General features: G+C 31.8%; 2 protein-coding genes across 3 annotated transcripts; one reads left to right on the top strand and one right to left on the bottom strand.

Annotated features, from left to right (window-relative positions):
- Positions 1-159: 159 nt before the first annotated feature.
- On the bottom strand, positions 160-2,888 carry LOC108914747 (polygalacturonase-like). 2 transcript variants are annotated; one of them, XM_018720620.1, is made up of 2 exons: positions 2,868-2,888; positions 160-1,355 (listed from the first exon to the last, which is right to left on the bottom strand). In XM_018720620.1, exon 2 carries the CDS (start codon positions 1,329-1,331, stop codon positions 249-251), a length of 1,083 nt encoding a protein of 360 aa, XP_018576136.1. In that variant the 5' UTR covers positions 1,332-1,355; positions 2,868-2,888; the 3' UTR covers positions 160-248. The 2 variants fall into 2 exon arrangements, with proteins under 2 accessions (XP_018576136.1, XP_018576137.1); XM_018720621.1 differs by having other exon boundaries at positions 160-1,352; positions 2,868-2,885.
- A 1,636-nt stretch (positions 2,889-4,524) lies between these two features.
- LOC108914746 (transmembrane protein 164-like) lies at positions 4,525-17,656 on the top strand. The gene is made up of 5 exons (XM_018720619.1): positions 4,525-4,539; positions 4,883-4,999; positions 9,213-9,291; positions 9,340-9,440; positions 17,402-17,656. Exons 1-5 carry the CDS (start codon positions 4,525-4,527, stop codon positions 17,654-17,656), a joined length of 567 nt encoding a protein of 188 aa, XP_018576135.1.
- Positions 17,657-22,100: the final 4,444 nt, after the last annotated feature.

The following is a 22,100-nucleotide window of genomic DNA, read 5'->3' as shown; positions in this document are numbered from 1 at the left end:
GAACAAAGATAATAATCTGAGCATCCGGTCTGGAGTTAATCAAGTATCATTGTTATTTATAACTACAGTAGTAGAAAACTTCTAACATTGAAGTTACATTAACGCTTCTGCATTTTGCGCCCTAATACGCCCTCGGTAGTTGTTTAATGAAAAATAAAGTTGATATTACTGTTTATTAATAATATGTTGTTACACGATATTTACATTAACCATACAAATTTTGTAAAAAGTTGAAAGGTTCATCGACATCAGCACGAAATTCCTGCACCAGAAGGAATGCCTTTGCAAGTTTTGGTTTTGGATCCACCTGAGACGGAGATGCCAGAGAAATGCCAGTCGGAGGCGCTTTCTACTAAAATGTAAACATTTACGCCACTAGAGTCGACTGAACCTTTAACATTCTTCACAGTCAAACCGGTGATTGGAACGCCTCCAGTTGGTGTGCCAGTTGGGCTTCCATTTTCGTAGTCACCTTCAATGACGATACCGTATTTGTGAATTCCAGACAGGGTGATGTCTTGGTATGTAATGTCAGACACGGATCCAGATGCGCCATAGACGGTTTTAATTCTTACTCCGTTGTCTGAGTTGACAATTTGGCAGCTGCTGACCTTGACGCCTTTAACGACGTTGTTGTCTCTGCCACCAACGGAACCGATGGAGATTCCGTGACCACCAGAACAGTAGTTATCTGAGAATACGATGTTGGTTCCAGAATTAACTGCCAAACAATCATCTTGGTTGTAAATAGTGCTTTTCTTGATGGTGATATCATTGGAGTTACCAACATCGAAAGCGTCGGTGTTGTGGCCACCACCGGAGTCGCCTGCGGAGTTATCAATGGAGATGTCTTGAAGCACTACGCCATCACTGTTGCCAATTGAGAATATGTGGACAGGAGAGTTTTTGATATTGATTTTGTGGATTTTTGAGTTCGTTAGTTTGACTTTGAAGAATTTCGGCTTCTTCTTTCCGCCATTTCCTCCTTTACCGTCCCACCACAAACTGCCCTGACCATCGAGCACGTGTCCTGAAGAACCAATGATTTCAATGTCAGTACCAGCGACGCTAAGCAGTGGTCCAGTCCATTCTTTGTAAGCCCATGTGATGGTTCCCTTGAAGGTTACCTTGGTGCCTTGCTTAAGATGTGTCAAATCCAGTGTCTCACCAGCAGCTACTTCAATTCCATTGATAACAATTTCAGAACAGGAGCTTTGTGCACTTTTGATGTCTGAAGCGCTGTATTTTGTTATAGTACAGGAAGCTGCACTAACATATTGTGGAGCTAAACTGGCCACTAAGACCGTTAGGATGGGAAGCCAGTATCCCATTTTGTCCTTTTATGTAATCGGCTACTGAAATATAAAAATTTGATGTAATTATCAATGGTATTTTTCATATAAATATATTTTTACTTTATTTTAAAGATACTAAGCTAATATTAAATCATTACATATTATAAAACAAAGTCCTCCGCCGCATCTGTCTGTCTGTCTGTTCGCGATAAACTCAAAACTACTGCACCGATTTTCATGCAGTTTTCACTAATGTATAGAGTGGTTCTCGAGGAAGGTTTTAGTATACAGGGTATCCAGAAATTCTTCTGTCAAACGGAAACTACAGGTACTAGAGGTTATTTTATGTCGATTTACCTCAAATTACCTTAATCCGAAAATGCTTCCTAAGTGAGCTACAGCCCTTTGAAGAAGACATCGTGATATGAGTTTTCTTTTAATTATTCAAAGATGCCTTTACTTAAAAATTTCAAACTTTGTATGATCAATAAACGGATACAAACCCGTCATTCGCTGTAATTATTTTTTTTACAACCACCACAAGCGTATCAGTAGGTGGAGACAAACGGGTATTTTTATTAAAAATGTTTTATTTTTTTACTTTTTTTTGTATCCGACACCAAATTTGAGAAATTCAAGATAATTTTCAGAAAAAATGTCCTCTTCTTTGAAATCGATATCATGAACCGTTTTCGAGAAAAATAAATTTAAACTTTTCGTGTTTCTAACATAACATCATGTTGTATTATAAAATTGTATCTGTAATATCAAGTTGGCTTTGAAAAATCAACAAAATTTACAAATACTGATAATAAAAGTCGTAAGTATTAAGTTGTTTACATTGTTTTGGAAATTTTAAAATAATTTTATTTCGTGAGGGTATAAAACAACAATTAACATTTAAATACATAAAATAAAATTAAAATAAAAAACAAAAATAAAGATAATTAACGACATAAATAAGATAATTAATTTTACAATAGATGCTCTACATGACGACCATTTGTCTCAATACATAAATTCATTCTTTTCTCTAAAGACCGTCTAATTTTTGGAAAAATGCCTGCATTATTTCTAATTTCATTTCAAAAATAGGTTAATAAAAATTAACCTTGACTGACGCTTTTGGCACAGGTCTATTTATTTAATTTACTAATTTCTTACAAATAAGTAACTTCAAGCAATACATTATACCTATTTATTTATTTCTGTAAAATCACGTTCGTAGAAGTTCAGGAACTCGCAGTGACAGTATATGTAAAACCGGTTGGCAGATATAACCAGTTCAACGAATTTTCAATAAAATTAACTAAATTATTAGCCATTAGAGTCATCAGTGTCATCATCAAAGATATTTGAATACTTAATTGATATATGTTAAAACTTCAACATACTGTATACAGAAACTTGGTGGCTTTAGACCCTTGTTTTATTGAGGCTCGTTTTTTTAACTATTTATTATTAAAATCATTGCTTTGTTCTTGATAAATTTTTAGGTGCCCTTTCAAATCTATAAATTTACAGTAATTTTAAATGAAAACTAAAATTAAAAGTGAACAGTTTTTTACATACCTTTGTACAACAAGTTACACAGCACCGACTGAAAACTGTTGCTACAGACTTCGTTTTTATAAGGTAACAACCACTTCAAAAATATTTATAAATATCGATTTGCTTATCAAAATAAATACCAACGTTAATGCTACCAAATATATTTTTATCCAAAAAATAGTAGTCGTCATTCGTGACGTTTTTCAAAAGAAAAGAAGGTTGCATTTGGGTGTTGTGTTATCTGAAATCGTATGATCTGATATACTTAATCGAGATCTACGAGTTATATTTGAATAACATTTCTGATTATAATTTAATTCGAGTCACTATCATATATTCGGACACATAACTATCTGCTTTTTATAACATTTCTTTGAGAAACGTTCTATGGTAAGCATCTTTACAATAATTCTGGCAAAAATTCCAGGATCTAGACCAAAATGCAAATATTTTTTCAAAGCTCGCTATCAAAGATACATATAGGGGTCCTGAAAAATTTTCTAATACTGAAAACATAATTCAGTCAGCGACAAAGAAAAAAATACCTATTTAATTATTATTACTATTATTAATTTAAAAAAATGTACCTACCGTAACATTTTTTATTTAGCAGTTTTTTGTTGAGGGTTTCAGAAAATCTAAGCAAGTTAGAAACAATATCTTCACTGTACCAGATATACAAGACTTCTCCAGGGTATAAGACAATTTACAAGCTGACAATACATTCAGAATAAGAGAAAAAAAACCACATATATTTACCTTTTATGTTCTTAAGTGCGTTTCATGAACTTTACCCGCCTGTTGAATATCGCGTACGATACTACAAACATGAATTAATCATAATTGTTGAGTATTTTTTACAAAATTCTCGACAAAACAGGGAAGATACATTCTGATGTTTAAATGGTTGCCCATGTTTTCCGTAATCTTTCGTGGGTCAGAAATTGAAACGATTTTTTTAATAGTAAAATCCGATCTGCTATTTTCTAATTTTCTCATAAACCATCAAATCAATTGCATATTATAAAGATACGTGCTGTTAAACTGGTTCTAACTTACAACAATTAAGAGCCATATAAAAAAAGACTATCCTTACTTTAGCGATACTTTTATTGGGTAAACTATTGACCCAATGTAACAATGACCTAGTAAAAATGATTTTCACTGTATCATCGTTATATTTACAATAAGCATCAATTATTGTTAATCAGTTGATACAGCCAATAGTAAGCAACGAAATAAGTATTTACGTAAGCAGTACGCAAAAAATAGAATCAACGCCTTAAAATCTAATAATATAAATTGTATTTATTTTGATTTAAAGATATTTTAAATTATCCTGACTTATTAAATGTACTTAAAAATAAAAATCACTCAAATTCTGAATATCTGTCACTATACATTATCTTTAAGATGATAATAATCTCCAAATAGTCAACTGAAGCAGGATGGTATCTGTTAATAAAACAACAATATATTTATTTTTGATAGATGAAAGGAAGATAAAATTCCATTGCTGATCTAATAAATTATAAGTGGGAAACATATTTGCTAGATAAGTAAAAATAACAATTCTTGATTAACATAGCTGTTTACTGAATGTGGTAAATAAGTTCAAAATTCAATTTAGAGCAAGAGCAAGTAAATATTATTGAGATGGGTTAAAAATATGAAAATTATGTCAACTTCAAAAGTAAAGTTGATCTTGGATTTTAGAAATGATATAAGCACGTCTGAATGTTTTTTTTTCGAATTTAGCTATTGCATTAACTAAAGAAAAAAACAATATTAAAAGAAACGGTACTTGCTTCTAGTAAGTTTTTGCATAAATATGCTTTCAAAAAATTGCCTTGTTGTTCATCTACTGGAAAAATGGATTTTTGAAACCATTGCTTTTTACAATAATTCCACACTGACATACATATCTTGTTCGGTAGAAATTTAACTATTTTTTAGATTTATAGTCAGTTGTAGTTTAACGATATACATACAGTACCTATATATCCATAACTTTTACACTTCTTTTTTTGTTTCAGATATATTTGTTAGCCGCTTCTCCAAGTAAAGTGGTTACAGCAGTGTTCCGATTTCATTTAAACCTTTTGAACGGACCACTTTTAGCGTATCTGTTTCCTGAAACAGACACTAGAATTGTAAGTAGAGGATGTAGAAATCATTGATGGCAATAGTGTAATGACAGAATGAACCAAATCCTTAAATTGTTGTACGTGTATATATATAGGATTCAAACATTATTTCGGAAGATTGTTTTGGTTTCAGTGTGAACAGTTTATACACAGCTTGATTCAGAATAGTTTAGTTCAAAATAGAACCAAGAAAAATATACATGCAATTTAAAGAAATATATTCTTGCTTGTATATCATAGTATTGAACTTTAATTAAATAAATGTTTCCTTCACGGAACTGTATATATTTTTTACGTACAGGATGTAACAAAAAAATTACCAGATTGTTTTCGGGACAAAATGTGATGATCAGATTCTACTTTCAAATATACAAAAATGCCTTCCTTAAAAAATACAGGGTGTTAAATTTGAATTTTAAAAAAATTGTTTTTTCACAATAATTTTGTCAATTTTTTATGTATCACCTTGAAATTTATTAGATATACCAAACTGTGGGGAAGGGGTTACTTTATCTCCGCTATTTTTTCTGACGTACGACCATGGACAATTTCTGCTAATGTCGTAGCGTAAAATTTTATTTAGATTTAGTTAAATGCTACTCTTGACAATTTTTCGTAAAACTTCTTCTTCGAGATACATACAGAAATTACTACCATCTGGAGTAGTAAATATAAAAAACTATGAAAACCCTGAAACAAAACAGATTTTTTAAGCCTATTAAAATAATCTGTGAAAATATTGTACCAAATTCCCTTTAGCACCAATATTTTACAACTGTTTATAATCTTTGACAACTTTGATGTTTCACAATAACAAAATTACCACATTTTTCTAAGAACTGTACCTATATATAAGCTTCTAAGAACATTCTAAAAGTATCGTGGAACTAAGTGAATAAATCGGCGATCGTCCACAATAGCAATCAGAGTCCTCTCTGCTGGAAACGATCCAGGTGAACTACTGCCATTTTCACTCGGGATCCTCTGGACATCCTCAAAAGTTCTGGAACTTTGATGATTTTCCTTTCTTCATTACTAGGTTGAACAACCATACTACATACCTTCTGCCTGGAATCCACCGATCTCGATTCTGACATCGTACCGTGATTTCAGTATCGGCTGAAACAAACTTGAATGAAATAATGTTTGTACCCGAGCGCGTTATCAAACTTTATTTTCTATTCGATTTTCTATGGCCAACCACAATAATGTCGAAGGGTAGCCTCAATTCTCTACCGACAACTATACTAGCTGGTGTTCTTCCAATAGTATCATAAACTGCTGATCAATAAGCCAATAAAAAAAGAGGTACGTGTCGGATTGATGTTCATCGACAACTATTCGCAGGTGATTTTCCAGGGTCCGGTTAAATCTCTATATCACGTCATCGGATTGTGGATTCAAAGGTATTGTTCTGGTATTTTTGAAATCAATCAACTGACATACCCTTTAGATCACATCGGATTCAAAATTTCGCCCTTGATCCTAATGCAGTTCTCTTCGAACGTCGCATCTGCTGAAGAGATTTTCATGGAAACTGGTTAGTCTTTAGGACACTTCAATTTAATATGTCGTTTCTCACCACAATTCCAATATTAAATACTTGCATTTATTGATTTCTCAAACTAATAATCCTCAAGGTTCCACTTCTGATACCAAATTGTACCAAATTTTCTTTGACACAACAGTTTACAACCTTTGACAACTCTGACGTTTTACAATAACAAAATTACTTACCCTACAAAAGTTCCCTGTTTTATACAGGGTGATTCACTTTTTATGATTAGCCAGATTAGATTAACCATCGATAGATCTCGTCAAAATAATGTCATTTTGAAGTATACACTTTTTCTTCCAAAGGCTTCCTTTTAGAGATGTAAGTTTTCGAAAAAAAAATGTTTTTTGGTTTTTATTTATTTTTTCTTAACCCATGAAAGCCATGTTTTATATTTAGTATGAAGTGTACGAATGAAAAGCTCTACTGATTTTACAAAGTATTATGAAAATAGATGAATCATAGGCGTCCGTAAGAGGCTCATACTACAAATGTCTTTCATGGTTAAGAAAAAATAAATGAAAACCAAAAAAAAAATTTTTTTTCAAGAGCTTATATCTCTAAAAGGAAGCCTTTGGAAGAAAAAGCGTATACTTCACAATGACATTATTTTGACGAGATCTATTGATAGTTAAAGTTCTAATCATAAAAGTGAATCACCCTGTATATTTATAGAATATTTAAAATTTCTATATCAATGTTTTTTATTCTTAATGATTGTATTGTGCTTAAAATTATATTTGCAACAAAAAATTATAAAAATGCTTTTTTAAAAACAATAGCTTTATAGATACTTATTTATCTGTGTAGTTTTATTTAAAAAAATACTAACTCAATAATTAATCATTTTACGAATAATATTGATATATAAACTTATGGAATGTCAAAAATATTTGTGATGTTTTTTAAAAAATTAAATATCCTGTAGCTTGAAAACGAAGCAACTTTGGCCTAAGGTATATTTGGCCCATTTATCATGTTTTGGCTCTAGATTATCTGGTAATATTTTTTGTGCGCCTTGATTTAAATTTACCATGTATAGTTTCACAATCATACTTTACGTAACAGATTATTTCCAATCGCTTTCTAGTTACCTGCAACAAAATGTGTTTTGCAAACCCCCTAACGAATAGGGATTATATGGGATTTTTTCTTATATTTTATTTTTTTACTTATTTGTCAGTGTAGATAAACTCAATAATAAATAGGTAGTCAAACAAATGATATTTAAAACTAAAAATACAGAAACATAAATGCGTTTAATGCACATTTCAGAGCGTTTCTCCCTTGTAGATATACAGGAGACATTCTGTATATTCATATTATTCTATACTGAATCAAATATGAGTAATAATAGATTTGCTAATGTAACTCAAAAGTTATTTTCTTTAGTAGTCTCGTAATCATCCCTGAATATTACTGCATATATTTGTGAAATTATACTGGTATTATTGGTACTTATACTGCCAGCTAACGCTTTTCATTTTCACGCAGTGGCGGCTCGTCAGGCGACGCAAGTGACGCACCGCTTCACCTAATATTTCCGTTTGGTTGTGCAATTTTTAATTTTATATCAATTTAAAATTTAGGTATAATTCTATATTGAAAATGTATCGTATTTGTTTGTTTAATACGCAGAAATAAACAATAGTTACACGTCTAAAAAACCATTGCCTTCGTTGAGCGCGAACATCAACCTCGTACCATACAACGTATAGTACACGCAAGTGACGCAGATCGAAATCAGTCTGTATTCCGCTTCACTTCGAAGCGTTGTTTACGGCGATTGTCGTGGCAACGAGGCGGCCAACACGGGAGTAAACTACGGCGTGGGGGAACGAGTGACGCGGATATTGAAGCATCATTGTCATCGGCGATGACTCATCGCCCATCGCCTGCCTTTAAACAGTTTATACGATACGCGTCGCCCAGTGCACGATTATAACTGTTCTTAGTTAATATTTGTTTTGTATAATAATTGTAGAAATGTTTCCTATGTATGATCCAGTACGTATTTTATGAAACGCCATTTTCCAGATGGAAAATTGAGGACAAAAGAGATTTTTTAAATTGCGAGAGATCTGTACCTTACTCTTTCAATATGCAAAAAAGCGGAAGTCAAAAAACAATGTGTACGTTCGGAAGTTTCGGAATGAAAGGTATTCGGAGTATAAGTGGTTGTGTGAAAGTGTTTATTTAAAAAAACTTTACTGTATGCCGTGTTTAATTGTGGGTGTAAAGTCGGGCGTGTGGAATAAGAAGGAATTTAACAATTTTGGGAACGTCACGCCAGGCTGTCGTAACCACAAAGCCTCTGGAACATACATGTACGGTGTGCGTTAATGTTTGCAGAAGTCCACAAACCGAACTAATATTTCTATTTTTTATAAAATCTAAATGAAAATCATTCTCACGAACGTCAGTTTTTCGGTAATATTGCAAATGCAACTAAAAATTTCCAGATTAATTTAAAGCCGTTTGACCTTGAACATTTGAAAATTTTCGCCTACGGCGCTTTTTTTTTTCTTTTTAGTCATCAATGAATATGCTTCACCTATTCTCAATGTCACGAGCCGCCACTGTTTTCACGTCTATTTAATACCGTTGTTTTGTCCAACAGTTTTGTTGCTATGATGCCATTAATATTCGTTTATTACGTTAAAGCTGCCATTAGAATCGGCCATTTATTGGATCCAGCATGGAATGATGTTCGTTGTGCCTTATTATCTGTTACGACTCGGAGGTAATTTTTTTTATGAATTACGATATAAATTCTAATGGTTGTTTTTAGGTGTATACAACGTAGAAGAATTTTCCGATTACACGTGGAGCGCTATTAGTTACAGTATTAATTTGATATACCATTTTGTTGTTCTCCAGGGAGTAGCTTTAGTAAGTATCTATATAAGTTATTTTAATTTTTTTTTAGCATAAGTATACAGGGTGGGCCACCAGTAACGCCTCGGTCGCTAGTGACCAAACGGCAAATGTTACAGAAACCTGTTTAGGTGGGTATGTGTAGGTTCATTACGGCTACATTTTAAAAATATTTTGAGATATACGGGGTGTCCAGGAAAAGCGTACCATATCAAAGTTATGTTTTTTTAAATGGAACACCCTGTATTTTACTGCATTTTTGAAAGCACCGTAAAAAAATAGGTGAACTTTATTAAAGGTTCTGCATACCTAGGACTTATAGTTTGTGAGATATTTCAATTTTAGTGAAAATGCAAGCATAGCGTAGAAATTTAATATTAGCAATAAAAAAATAATTTTAAGGCAGCAGCTTTGGAGGGTCTATTTTAGATGCTTGAAATTATAAATTGTTATATTTGTCGTCACTTAGTATTATACAGGGTGTCCAAAAAACTGCTGAATACTTCTCTCAACTTTAAACAGCAATAACTTGGTTATTTTAAATGGAACACCCAGTATATTTTTACTTTGGGAGTTGGGAAATTTAAAACTCTTTCAAACTGTGTATAGGTTCCCTATACCTATCTCTAACGGTATTGAAAATATTTGTGCCGTTTTGTTTTTTATCGATTTTTTTTGTATAATAATCAAGTATGCAATTAAGCCACTTTGAAAGTATGGTTGGGAAGCTTAGGGGTCTAGCTATCCCCCCCTATAAATATTGTTGCTTTATCTTTCTTAATATAAAATACACTTGTTTCTCTCCATTTTTTTTTTTTGAAAAAAATTAAATATTTCGAAAACGGTTAATTTTAGGAATAGGGAAACTTCATAAAAGTCCACCTAAAATAACATGTAGAATCTAAAATTGTAACATTAACCAGTGGAGTGCTACTTAACGTGCCGCCCCATTTTCCCAAGAGAAAATATGCCACTGGCGGTTTTCTTCAATAAAAGTTCCCATATAATCTAAATCTGGTATACTATTGGCCTGACAAATTACTTGGTAGATTTTACGTAAGAATAATATTTAATAAACACATGCATGAAAATGCTTTCTAAGGGGCTAAAAACCCTTGTTTGTGAATATTTGCAGCCTATTTATTAGAGCCTTTTTCATACTTTTGAACGTAGAACTTATATTGCTGAATGTAAATAAAAATATATAAAAAGTGTAGAAAGGCATTATTGGAAGGATTGCTAGGATATAGGAGGATATACTTATATTTACTAAGATATATTGTGATTTAGAGGGACAGTGGGATTTTCAGTAGGTAATTCAAAGAGGATTTATTCTAGCCCTGCTTGAAAAACTTCTACGTTTTTTTCTAAAATGCCTTTTTGTAGAGTTACCTCCATTTTTAACCAATTTTGAGCATTATTAACATACCTGTAACTCCTGGAGAGGAAAAAGTGCAAGAATAACAAGTTTTTATTTTGATCCAATGCAAAAAGAATTTTTTTTGTGTGATTATGTTATCGTCCTAACAACAACATAGCGAAAGAATAAATTGCACGAATTTAAATTAAGTTTACTTGTTTGTCATGAAAATGAAAATTTTAACTAGTCTATTCAGTTTACAGTGTCATATTAAACATATTTAAAATTTAAAAAAAAAATCAAAACTTGATGGGTAAATAAATTTAAATACATAGCCTAATAATAAAATTATCACCAAATTCATTCTGGGGTTAAATCTAAACACATTGTTGTAAAATCAAATTATCAAATAAACCTACTCTCTCACATAAAAGTAAATAACAATAAACGAAAATAAAAAATCCTCATTTAGCTATTTGTATTGTTCTACTACTATCGACATTACCATAAAATTTTTAAAATTGGGAGATATGATTTTAAATTAAAAACAAGGATATAGGTATGAGTAAATTAATTAATTTTGTTTTTCTATTTTTTAAAAACACATCCAGATTAAATTTTTTAAATGTGGTATTCATTAGATTAAATTAGGTATTTTGCTTTATTTCTGAATATTTCCTTTAAGGTGGCCATATCCCTGGCTGAGAAATAGTCAAATTTCTGGCGTTTTTAGGTACTGAAATCTTGAAAACTAAAACGTGTAGAACAAAAGTAAGCACAAAAATAAAATCCTTGATGTTCTGTTTATTCATTGTTACCNGAATCCCGCGGCCGGTAGACCGTAGATTAGCTATGCTTGTACGGAGGATTGGCACCCTCTGTGCAGGTATGGTAGGGTGGAAGAATGTTGGCTTGGGTCAATGTGAGAGATTGACACCGGTTGGCATTTGACCACCCCCCTAATTAATGAGGTTTTCCAGGATTCCCTCATTCCTGCACTGAATGGTGGTTAGGGCCTACCAACATAAGTCGTTCCTGGGCGCAAATGCAGCCTACTTAATAATAATATGCCGCCTCCTCTCCCGCATAAGTCTCCGACTTCTGGGCTAACTCTCGTAGTTAGAACGAGGAGGAGAGATATTATTATTATTCGTCTTTGTGGAAAACACTATTTAAAAAATATGGGGCCCTTAACAGTTACTTCCGATAAACAAAATTCAGCATGTAGCAAATAGTATCATGCAAATAAAGTGGTAGCAGATTTTTATTTTATTGAGGGTTTTACAAAATTAAAATAAAAAGAAAATTTTAATATTTGAAGGGATTTTTAATAACTAATTAAAGGGGTAGCTGACAAAAGATTGTTAATTGTTTAAAAAGCACTACAACAAATTAACGTTAGACTAATACAAATAAATAAATAACATATAACCTCGCATATAACACTCGGTAGCATATTAGTTCTATAAAATGGCGAAGGAGCCAGGATTTTAAAATTAATTTTAACTAAAATTAAAATTGTATCCCTTTACTTTATATGATAGTTGTCTTGTAAGCAAAGAATTTTTCAATTCTAACAAGTACTTAGTACTTATATGGTTTTTTTTATTGTTGTAATTATTTTTCATTTTCTTTTAATTTTTCAATATCGCCTTGAACATCTAGAAATACAGGGTGTCCGCAAACACCGACAACGTTTAACTGCATATTCACGAAAATAATAAATAAATACGTTTTTTTGGTTTTTGAGTTACAAGCTCTCAAAGTTGTCAAAAACAAAACTAATTTAATTAATAACTTCATAACCGTTTTACCGATCGCGTTAAAATTTGGCACATTTATTTGGACTATTATGGCGTATTATTTCTTAAAAACGTTGTCGGTGAAATTTGCTGACACTGTATACAAAATTTTTAGTATTTCTTTACAGGAAGACTTTATTACATTATATGGGCAATAAAGGAACGAAATAAAGAATGTAACATACGATCTCAAATTGGACTAAATTGTTTTCCTACAAAAATAAGCAAATTACTTTTGATCTCCAACGTATACAGAAATTACGGAAAATAAAATTTCAAAGAAAATAGACAAATTATTGTTTAAATTGATTAATCTTTGATAATTTTGTCCAGCAAACAAATGATTAATTTTTTGGAAATGACAACTAAATCCTTAAAACAATTTAATTTAATAATTTATGGAGATAACAAAATTCATAGAGATAAAGTACTTGTCTTGTCCAACTTATTTAGTTGACAAAAGTTGTTCAGTCAAATGCAATACTTTTGATGCTGCAAAAACTTTCGATGATGTCATAACTTAGTTCAAGAATTCTCAAAAATAATATTATTGACGTAAAATGGACCCACTAGAAACCAAATTAATTTTTTTTATTTTCATTTTTTGTATTCCGTAATAGATCGTGGCATTAAGTTTAAAACACCTTGTACAGGGTAGTTACGCGAAATTGCCTCCCCTTTTTCCTCCGTGATTGTTAGAGATGGGAAAAAATTTAAGAATTAAAGTTGTATGTAGGTTTTTTTTAATGTCGCATTTCCGAGATATAGTAACTGATGTTTTCTTAAATGTCACACCAATGGAAAGATCGTTAAAGGAGCTTTTAAAAAATGAAAAATGATACTTATCTTTAACAGTTTTTGATATTACGCATCTATATTAAGGTTTTATGTAATAATAAATAAATATTGAATTTAAAAAAATTATAATACTCTGTCAACAAATAATGAACTAAAAATGTAAATAATTCCACGTTTATTTGGTTTCTACTAAAATAAAAAGTTAAAAATACTTATTCTTTAGGGAGACTATATACAAAATGTTTTTAAAAAATAAATATAAGAACAGTATTAAAGTAAGAAGGCAAATTAGACAAAAAGTGTTCATTTATTAAAAACTGTATTCTTAATTACACTTACCTATTTAAATTTGAATGATTTTTCGTGTTGTCACATTAAAATTTATATGCAGAGAATACAAAAGAATATATTATTAGATTAAGAAATACCAAATATTAAGATTTGACTTAATCTTCTGATTACCATTTTAGCAATGGAGTACCTCGGAATAAAAAAAATTACAAATTAAAGAACTTTTTATACAGGGTGACTGCCGAGGTATCCAAGAAACTTCGTGTATGAATTCTATGACTAATTTGAATATGCCAGGTCGTATGAGTAGTTGCTAAAGAGTAAATTACATTGTTGCGGCTAGAGAGCTAGGTGATTTAATAATTAGCAAGTTGGCTGGGATTAGAAAAAAACTGATGATTGTCAATTCGTTAATTATTATCAGCAGTTGATTCTTTTTAATTTTTTGCATCATTTGTCATCATCATACGCGGACATGATTTTCGTATATGGATATGGCAACGGTAGTACCACCGCCTCAGTTGGAGAATATCAACGACGATATCCAAACCGGCGTCTTCCAGACAAAGTTCAATAGAACCCTCACAACTCTTCGATTAACAGGTGCATTCCCTAAACCGACTTATGAGATAATTTATGCGAAGAAACAATGCTGCAGAAGTGCTTGAGCTTGTTGAAAATGATCCTGGTACTAGTACGAGAAGAATTTCTGTACAAAGTAGGACGGCTGTGCAAGACACTTTGCCAGAAAACGGACTGCATGTCTATCATTACCAACCGGTGGTACAAGAACTTCTCCCCACGGATCTTGCCCAAAGAATTCGACTTTGTGAATACTCTTTCAAGAACACTTTTCTGTGACGAAGGTACATTTACAAGAGATGGAATTTGCAGAACGATCATATCTGGGCAATCGAAAACCCTCGTGCTATTCGAGAAACCCGCATTTAAAAAAATTCTCCGTAAACGTTTGGGCTGGAATAATGAAGTTATCGGACCACATTTCTTGGACGGAAATTTGAACAGCGAGATATACCGGACTTTTTTGGGGAACGATCTACCTCTACTACTTCAGGATATTCCTCTTCAAATTAGAAGAATGATGTACTTTTTACATAATCCAATGGATAAGTCTTGGTGGTTCTATTGCTTGGTCACCGCGATCTCCGGATCTCAACCCGGTGGACTTTTTCATGTGGGGACATATGAAGACACTTACCTATTCAGTGGGAAAGCCTAACTGCAGAGACCAACTCATTGAGAAGATTCATACAGCATACTGAGGTAAAAACCAATATGGAGAACTGGGAATGAAAGCTTCGACAGAGGACTGAGTTATGCATTGCACAAAGCATTGATCACATTGAGCAGATTTAATAATTACACTGTCATTACGCTCTTATTAAAATAAACCACATTTTTTTCTAAGCCCTCTCTAGTCACAACAATGTAATTTATTCTTTAGCAACTAGCCATACCACCTGGCAAATTCAAACCCCGATATTTCAAAAACCATTGCGATTTCGGGAAAAGTGAATAGAATCATTTTTGCTTAAAATTAGTCATATAATTCACATACGAAGTTTTTCGGATACCTTGGCTGCCACCCTGTATATTACAAGGAAAATAATAATACTTTTAATTTCCAGCCCACTCAAGTGAATCTAAACCACATGCTGTGCCCAGCAGTCCTTGATCCCTTCGACGGTCAGATGTACAGGATATGCGCCGTCGTNTATTCGTCTTTGTGGAAAACACTATTTAAAAAATATGGGGCCCTTAACAGTTACTTCCGATAAACAAAATTCAGCATGTAGCAAATAGTATCATGCAAATAAAGTGGTAGCAGATTTTTATTTTATTGAGGGTTTTACAAAATTAAAATAAAAAGAAAATTTTAATATTTGAAGGGTTTTTTAATAACTAATTAAAGGGGTAGCTGACAAAAGATTGTTAATTGTTTAAAAAGCACTACAACAAATTAACGTTAGACTAATACAAATAAATAAATAACATATAACCTCGCATATAACACTCGGTAGCATATTAGTTCTATAAAATGGCGAAGGAGCCAGGATTTTAAAATTAATTTTAACTAAAATTAAAATTGTATCCCTTTACTTTATATGATAGTTGTCTTGTAAGCAAAGAATTTTTCAATTCTAACAAGTACTTAGTACTTATATGGTTTTTTTTATTGTTGTAATTATTTTTCATTTTCTTTTAATTTTTCAATATCGCCTTGAACATCTAGAAATACAGGGTGTCCGCAAACACCGACGTTTGACTGCATATTCACGAAAATAATAAATAAATATGTTTTTTTTTTGGTTTTTGAGTTACAAGCTCTCAAAATTGTCAAAAATAAAACTAATTTAATTAATAACTTCATAACCGTTTTACCAATCGCGTTAAAATTTGGTACATTTATTTGGACTATTAGGGCGTATTATTTCTTAAAAACGTTGTCGGTGAAATTTGCGGACACTGTATAAAAAATTTTTAGTAGTTCATTACAGGAAGACTTTTTTAATATTACATTATACGGAATAAAGAAACGTAATAAAGAATGTACCTAACTCATGATCTCAAATTGGACTAAATTGTTTTCCTACAAAAATAAGCAAATTACTTTTGCTCTCTCCAACGTATATAGAAATTACAGAAAATAAAATTACAAAGAAAATAATATTAGACAAATTATTGTTTAAACTGATTAATCTTTGATAATTTTATGCAGCAAACAAATGATTAATTTTTTCGAAATGACAACTAAATCCTTAAAACAATTTAATTTAATAATTTATGGAGATAACAAAATTCATAAAGATAAAGTACCTACTTGTCTTGTCCAACATATTTTTAATGTTACTGTTCGTATTTTTAGAAGAATATTTGTACATAACTTCTAAGCAGATGGAGATAGTAAAAAAATCCTTAGTTGACAAAAGTTGTTCAGTCAAATGCAATACCTCTGATGCTGCAAAAATTGCCGATGATGTCATAATTTAGTTCAAGAATTCTCAAAAATAATATTATTGACGTAAAATGGACCCACTAGAAACCAAATTAATTTTTTTTAATTTTATTTTTTGTATTCGGTAATAGATCGTGGTGTTAAATTTAAAACACCTTGTACAGGGTAGTTACGCGAAAATTGCCTCCCCTTTTTCCTCCGTTACTGTTAGAGATGCGAAAAAAATTAAAAATTAAAGTTGTATATAGATTTTTTTTAATGTCGCATTTCCAAGATATAGTCCTAACAGATGTTTTCTTAAATGATACACCAATGGAAAGATCGTTAAAGGAGCTTTTAAAAAATGAAAAATGATACTTATCTTTAACAGTTTTTGATATTACGCATCTATATTAAGGTTTTATGTAATAATAAATAAATATTGAATTTAAAAAAATTATATTAGTCTGTCAACCAATAATGAACTTAAAATGTAAATAATTCCACCTTTATTTGGTTTGTGCTAAAATAAAAAGTTAAAAAAGTTAGTCTATGACTAATTTTAAGCAAAAATGATTCTAGCCAACTTGCTAATTATTAAATTACCTCTAGTCGCGACAATGTAATTTACTTGGGAATTTGGGAAAAGTGAAAAGAACCATTTTTGCTTAAAATTAGTCACAGAATTAATTTATATACGAAGTATATCGTATATCTCGGCGGCCGCCCTGTATATTATATGAAAAAGAATAATATCTTTAATTTCCAGCCCACTCAAGTGAATCTAAACCACATGCTGTGCCCAGCAGTCCTTGATCCCTTCGACGGTCAGATGTACAGGATATGCGCCGTCGTTCACCAAGCATTCCTCTGCCCAGTATTATGTAAGTTGTTCTGCGCCGTATCAGCGTTCTTTTTAACGAAGTTTCGACCCACCAAAGTGAAGACTACGTTGTGCTGCGAGGTGTCAGCGCCAAGCAACAACGGTGATACTTTAGATGTTACACATCAACATGAGGAGTAGTGATAAAAAACTTTATATCCTCATAAGTACACTAGTTTGGGATTTACTTTTTGCTTAACATTTTTACCATATATGAATTAAAACTATATTACTCGTACTAATTATCATAAGAGCGTATTTGCTATGATACTCGTTTTTGTACGGAACATGTATTTTGACATGAGTCTTTAATAGGTGAACTGCTTAAGAATAAATACATAAAGTTTTCTATTCTAAAACGTGTCTAAATGTCAAGAGTTATGATTATTTTTCTTTAGCAATATGGAGAAAGGAGCAAATACAGTTAAATTTTTCTAAAGCTCCAAGTTTTATATATACAGGGTGTTTTAAAAAAAGGCAGCCTCAATTTAGTTATTGATAGAATATCAAAAGCTAAGAACTTTTTTGCTTTGGGCCATAAGTCTTTCGTTTTAGCAGATACAGGGCGTAAAACAAAATTTCTCAAAACCAAATTTTAGCCACATCTTTTACAAAAAAAAAACAACAAATGTAGGTACTGAAATTTGATATGGACACGTTTTCAAAGGTCCTAAATGTGTTAGATTTATTAGTTTTTGACCATCTGCTAGAGGATAGGTTTTATTAAATGTATGTGATATATCATACAAAATTTCATTTTACATAAAAAAAATACTCTTCTTGAAATCGCTGAAATCGCACCATTTTGAGAAAAACGCCATCGACTCCCACAAAGTCAACCTGCGTCTAATATTTAATATATACCTAGGGTGTCCAATAACTAATAACTTGATCTAATTTATTGTTATCCAAGAAGGCCACTCTTAATATCTGGCCCATTCATTTCCAGACACCTTGTATAAAACGTAGTAGAAGCTGGTTAATTTTAAAACAGTCAATCCCATTTTTCTCAACAGTTTCAGAGAGAGTACTTTTTTATGTAAAATAAAATAACCTAACCTCAAAAAAGCGGTCATAAAATGTCACTAGGTCGTAGCTAGTGACATGTGTGGTAGATGGTCAAAAACTGATAATGCTGATGTATTTACCACTCCTGAAAACCTACCTGTAATTTTAATGGATTAAATTGTTTGTCAGCAAAAGAAGAAAATCGTCTTACTTTTTTGACGGTCTGAACTTATGCCTTTTCCAAAACATCCTGTATACCTACAGGATGTCTCAAAAAACAGTGGTCATACAATCAAGGTACCTATCTAAAATAAAAGCAAATTAACTAGTCATCAACTTATCTTATTCAAAAAATTCAAGTAACATGATGTTAGTCTAACATTTTAAATTAAATTTTGTATATTATATTATAAAGGCACTGGAAGAAGTAAAAATAATCTTTTATTTCCTACATCAGTGGTGTACAGAGAACGTAAGCAGATCTTTATTAAAAAAATATTTTCTTCACCTGTCTTTTAAGGAAAGCGATTGAATTTCTGAATTATGTATTAATTTCGTACAAAACCGCAGCTTGTCAATTAGTCTTAAAATTTCTAATAAAGAGAGAAAATTCAATTTGCTATTACGAAAAAATAAGTTTTAAATTTCATATTAAGTAGGTATTTGTCTATGAACCTGTGGTTGCTGTATGTCCACTGTTTTTTGGGACACTCGTATGCATTTTAAATATACTTATCTAAGAAAACGCCGTTCAGTAATCTAGCGAACTGTAACAATTTTATACTCTCAATAATTTTAGGACAGATAGAACATAACAAAGTATCTTTTTTTCTAAAATAGATAAGGGAAAGGACTTTTAAGATATTATTTTAAGAACATATGATACCTGCTATCTTTAATTTTCAGAAGAAAGTTTATACCAAAAAAAAAACTCTTTTTTAATATATTACACTATCCGCCATGAAAATAGGTAGACAATTTAAGGCCATATAGTATAAAAGAATCTCTCAAAGAATGTCCCAATATTCCATGTATGTGGAACCACCACAGATTCTTGGGTTTGAAATAAAATAAACGGATATTTTTATTTCCTTGAATTCAATATAAAACATTGCATGTTTACTCTTAATGCAGTTTTCCTTAAATCCAAAGATTCTTCTCCTTTACCATATTGACCATCCCTTTTGAAGTATTAAAAAGTAACATTTATTTTCATCACACCTGCTAGAAAGAAAAGGCAACACCTATGAATTGGTAATTTCTATGAGTTCATCAAGCAAAAGGGCTAGAAATTAAAAAAAATGTGATAAATACTTCACAATCCATGTTTGAATAAATGAAGTATAAACAATGGCCATATAATAATGAATTTAATTAATACCTACTTAAATCCATGAACAGAGTCGTGTTATCAGAATGGATAGTCAATATATCTAGGATAAATTACTTCAAGCGAAAGAAAGCAATATATACACATAGTTACAGATATTTAGTTGTTACATTTCTATGATACCAACATATATTGTTTGTACTTAATATTTTTCATAATTGTTATCTATATAACGAACAATTAAATTTTAGTCACATCTAGTCATAAAGCTAGGCTGGCTTGATTTGCCATTAAATTTAGGGGTATTACAAAAAAAATTGGTCAAGCAATGTTTAACCAGATTAGGTATTTCATGGGACTTTCTTTTATGCCATTTTTTCATTTAGGCGCGTTTTTCTCAAGATGTCAAAGTTAGTATAAAAAAAGATTTTTATTTTATTGACAACAGTATTGCGAAAACAGGGTGTATCTTGGAAAAGGTGCCTAAATGGAATATGAGCAAAATCCTATAAGTTTGTTTCTACAGCAGTTACGGATTGATTTGAAACTATCAGAGACAACTTAAGTGGTCGAGTTTGTTCGTTAGTTTAAAAACCGTCTGAGACTGCTATAGAAACAAACCTATTATATTTGCCCAAACAACCTGTGGTTAATAGCTTGATCTACTTTTTTGTAACAACTTGTCTACAACAAATACTGTAAACAGCAGTTTTAACAAGTAAGAAACTTTAATATACATTTTATTGATTTTGCCGAGTTGAAATTTGATCTATACCCATTAAATCCACAGAACGAGTTTGGAGAATTGCACCAAACACAAGGAATGGATTTTACATGTCAAAATAGTAAGAAAAAACTCAAATGTTGTTATGCGATTTTCATTTGTTTGCAAAGCTATGATGTACATTTCAATAAAAAAATAATAATTTATTGATATTGTATGAATCATAGCGTTTTTTGATTAAATGTTCAAAAACATCACCATTGACCTCTAAACACTTTCTGCTTTATCTACAAAGGGCATCTGTAGCTCTCCCGATTGCTGCATGTCTGAAAGTGCTGCAGTATTGATGATACATCGAATTAGTGCCTCCAGAGTGTTTACTTGTATAGGTACTTCATTTTTGAACCAGCCCCATAAACAGTAATCTATAGTAGGATCATATTCAATGCAAAGTAATAAATCATTGCCTGTCAAGGGATCCAGTGCCATACGCTTTTAAGGGTTTTAGCAATTGAATAATTTCTTTATACATTATGAAGGGACGAAGGGATCAGTTCACGTCTGTCACCCTTGTTCCTACAAAAATTCCTTTATTCTCATAAACTATGTATTTTAAATGTAATTTATTATAAATCCAATTTGTTTTTTAAATTCCACATATGTACTACATTTTACCTTTGTACGCGCCATTGTTTACTTGTTTTTTGGAGGCGCTCTTTGAGCTACGACCAAGCTCGCCAGGTTAGTATTTGACTTATAACCGACCACTTCGTACACTCGATGCACCTAGGCGACTACAGCTACTACTAGAACACAGTGCGTACGCAGTGGTATTTCAGATTTTACATTCAATTTCATTTTAAATTTGAAATAGTTCATCTTGCGCCTCCTAAAAATGATGACAACTTTGCATCGAATACGATCCTACTATAGTACTGTGAGCTGTGGAGATCTTGGAGGCCAGCTAATAGGACCACCGCAGCCATTCCAACGGCCTGGAAACCTCTCGTTCAAATGTACTTGACTGGATGAGCGAAATGTGCAGGAGATCTATGGTGCTGGTAGTACATTCGCATCCTCATGTTTATAGGAACATCCTCTAGTAGTACTAGTAATCCATTTAAAAAAAAAATACTATCGATCATACCACACCACACGTTTACCGAAAACCTATGTTGAAAATTACTTTCGAGTGTTGCGTGAGAATTTTTGACTGACCATACATGAGAGGTCTCAGTATTAGTTATGCCACGGGTGAATGTTGCTTCATGCGTAAAAAGTATGCGGGATACAACAAGATGGTTATTATTGATCCATCGACAAAACTTGATATGCTTAGGATATTCTTCTGGTTATAGGTGTTGTACTCTCTGCACATGGTACAGATATAAGCCTTGTTCGTGGTGGTTTTTTTTTTGTGGAATGCCCAATTGATTACATAGCAATTTTTCATGAGCTTGTAGTTGCATCATGCATATTTTCTAGTTCTTCTAAACCTTGTCGATGAGCTCGTACAGATGTTA

Source organism: Anoplophora glabripennis, unplaced genomic scaffold, assembly GCF_000390285.2.
Source record: "Anoplophora glabripennis isolate ALB-LARVAE unplaced genomic scaffold, Agla_2.0 scaffold1021, whole genome shotgun sequence".
NCBI classification, from domain to species: domain Eukaryota; kingdom Metazoa; phylum Arthropoda; class Insecta; order Coleoptera; family Cerambycidae; genus Anoplophora; species Anoplophora glabripennis.
Note: the sequence above shows the minus strand (reverse complement) of the source record. Positions and strands in the feature narration are given on the sequence as shown.

Bases quoted from the DNA above. Each gene is read 5' to 3' on its own strand.
- LOC108914746 (XM_018720619.1), top strand. The intron at 5,000-9,212 runs GTAAGTAGAGGA...ATTACGTTAAAG, and splicing joins CTGAAACAGACACTAGAATT to CTGCCATTAGAATCGGCCAT. The intron at 9,441-17,401 runs GTAAGTATCTAT...TTTAATTTCCAG, and splicing joins TTCTCCAGGGAGTAGCTTTA to CCCACTCAAGTGAATCTAAA.
- LOC108914747 (XM_018720620.1), bottom strand. From the start codon at position 1,331: ATGGGATACTGGCTTCCCATCCTAACGGTCTTAGTGGCCAGTTTAGCT.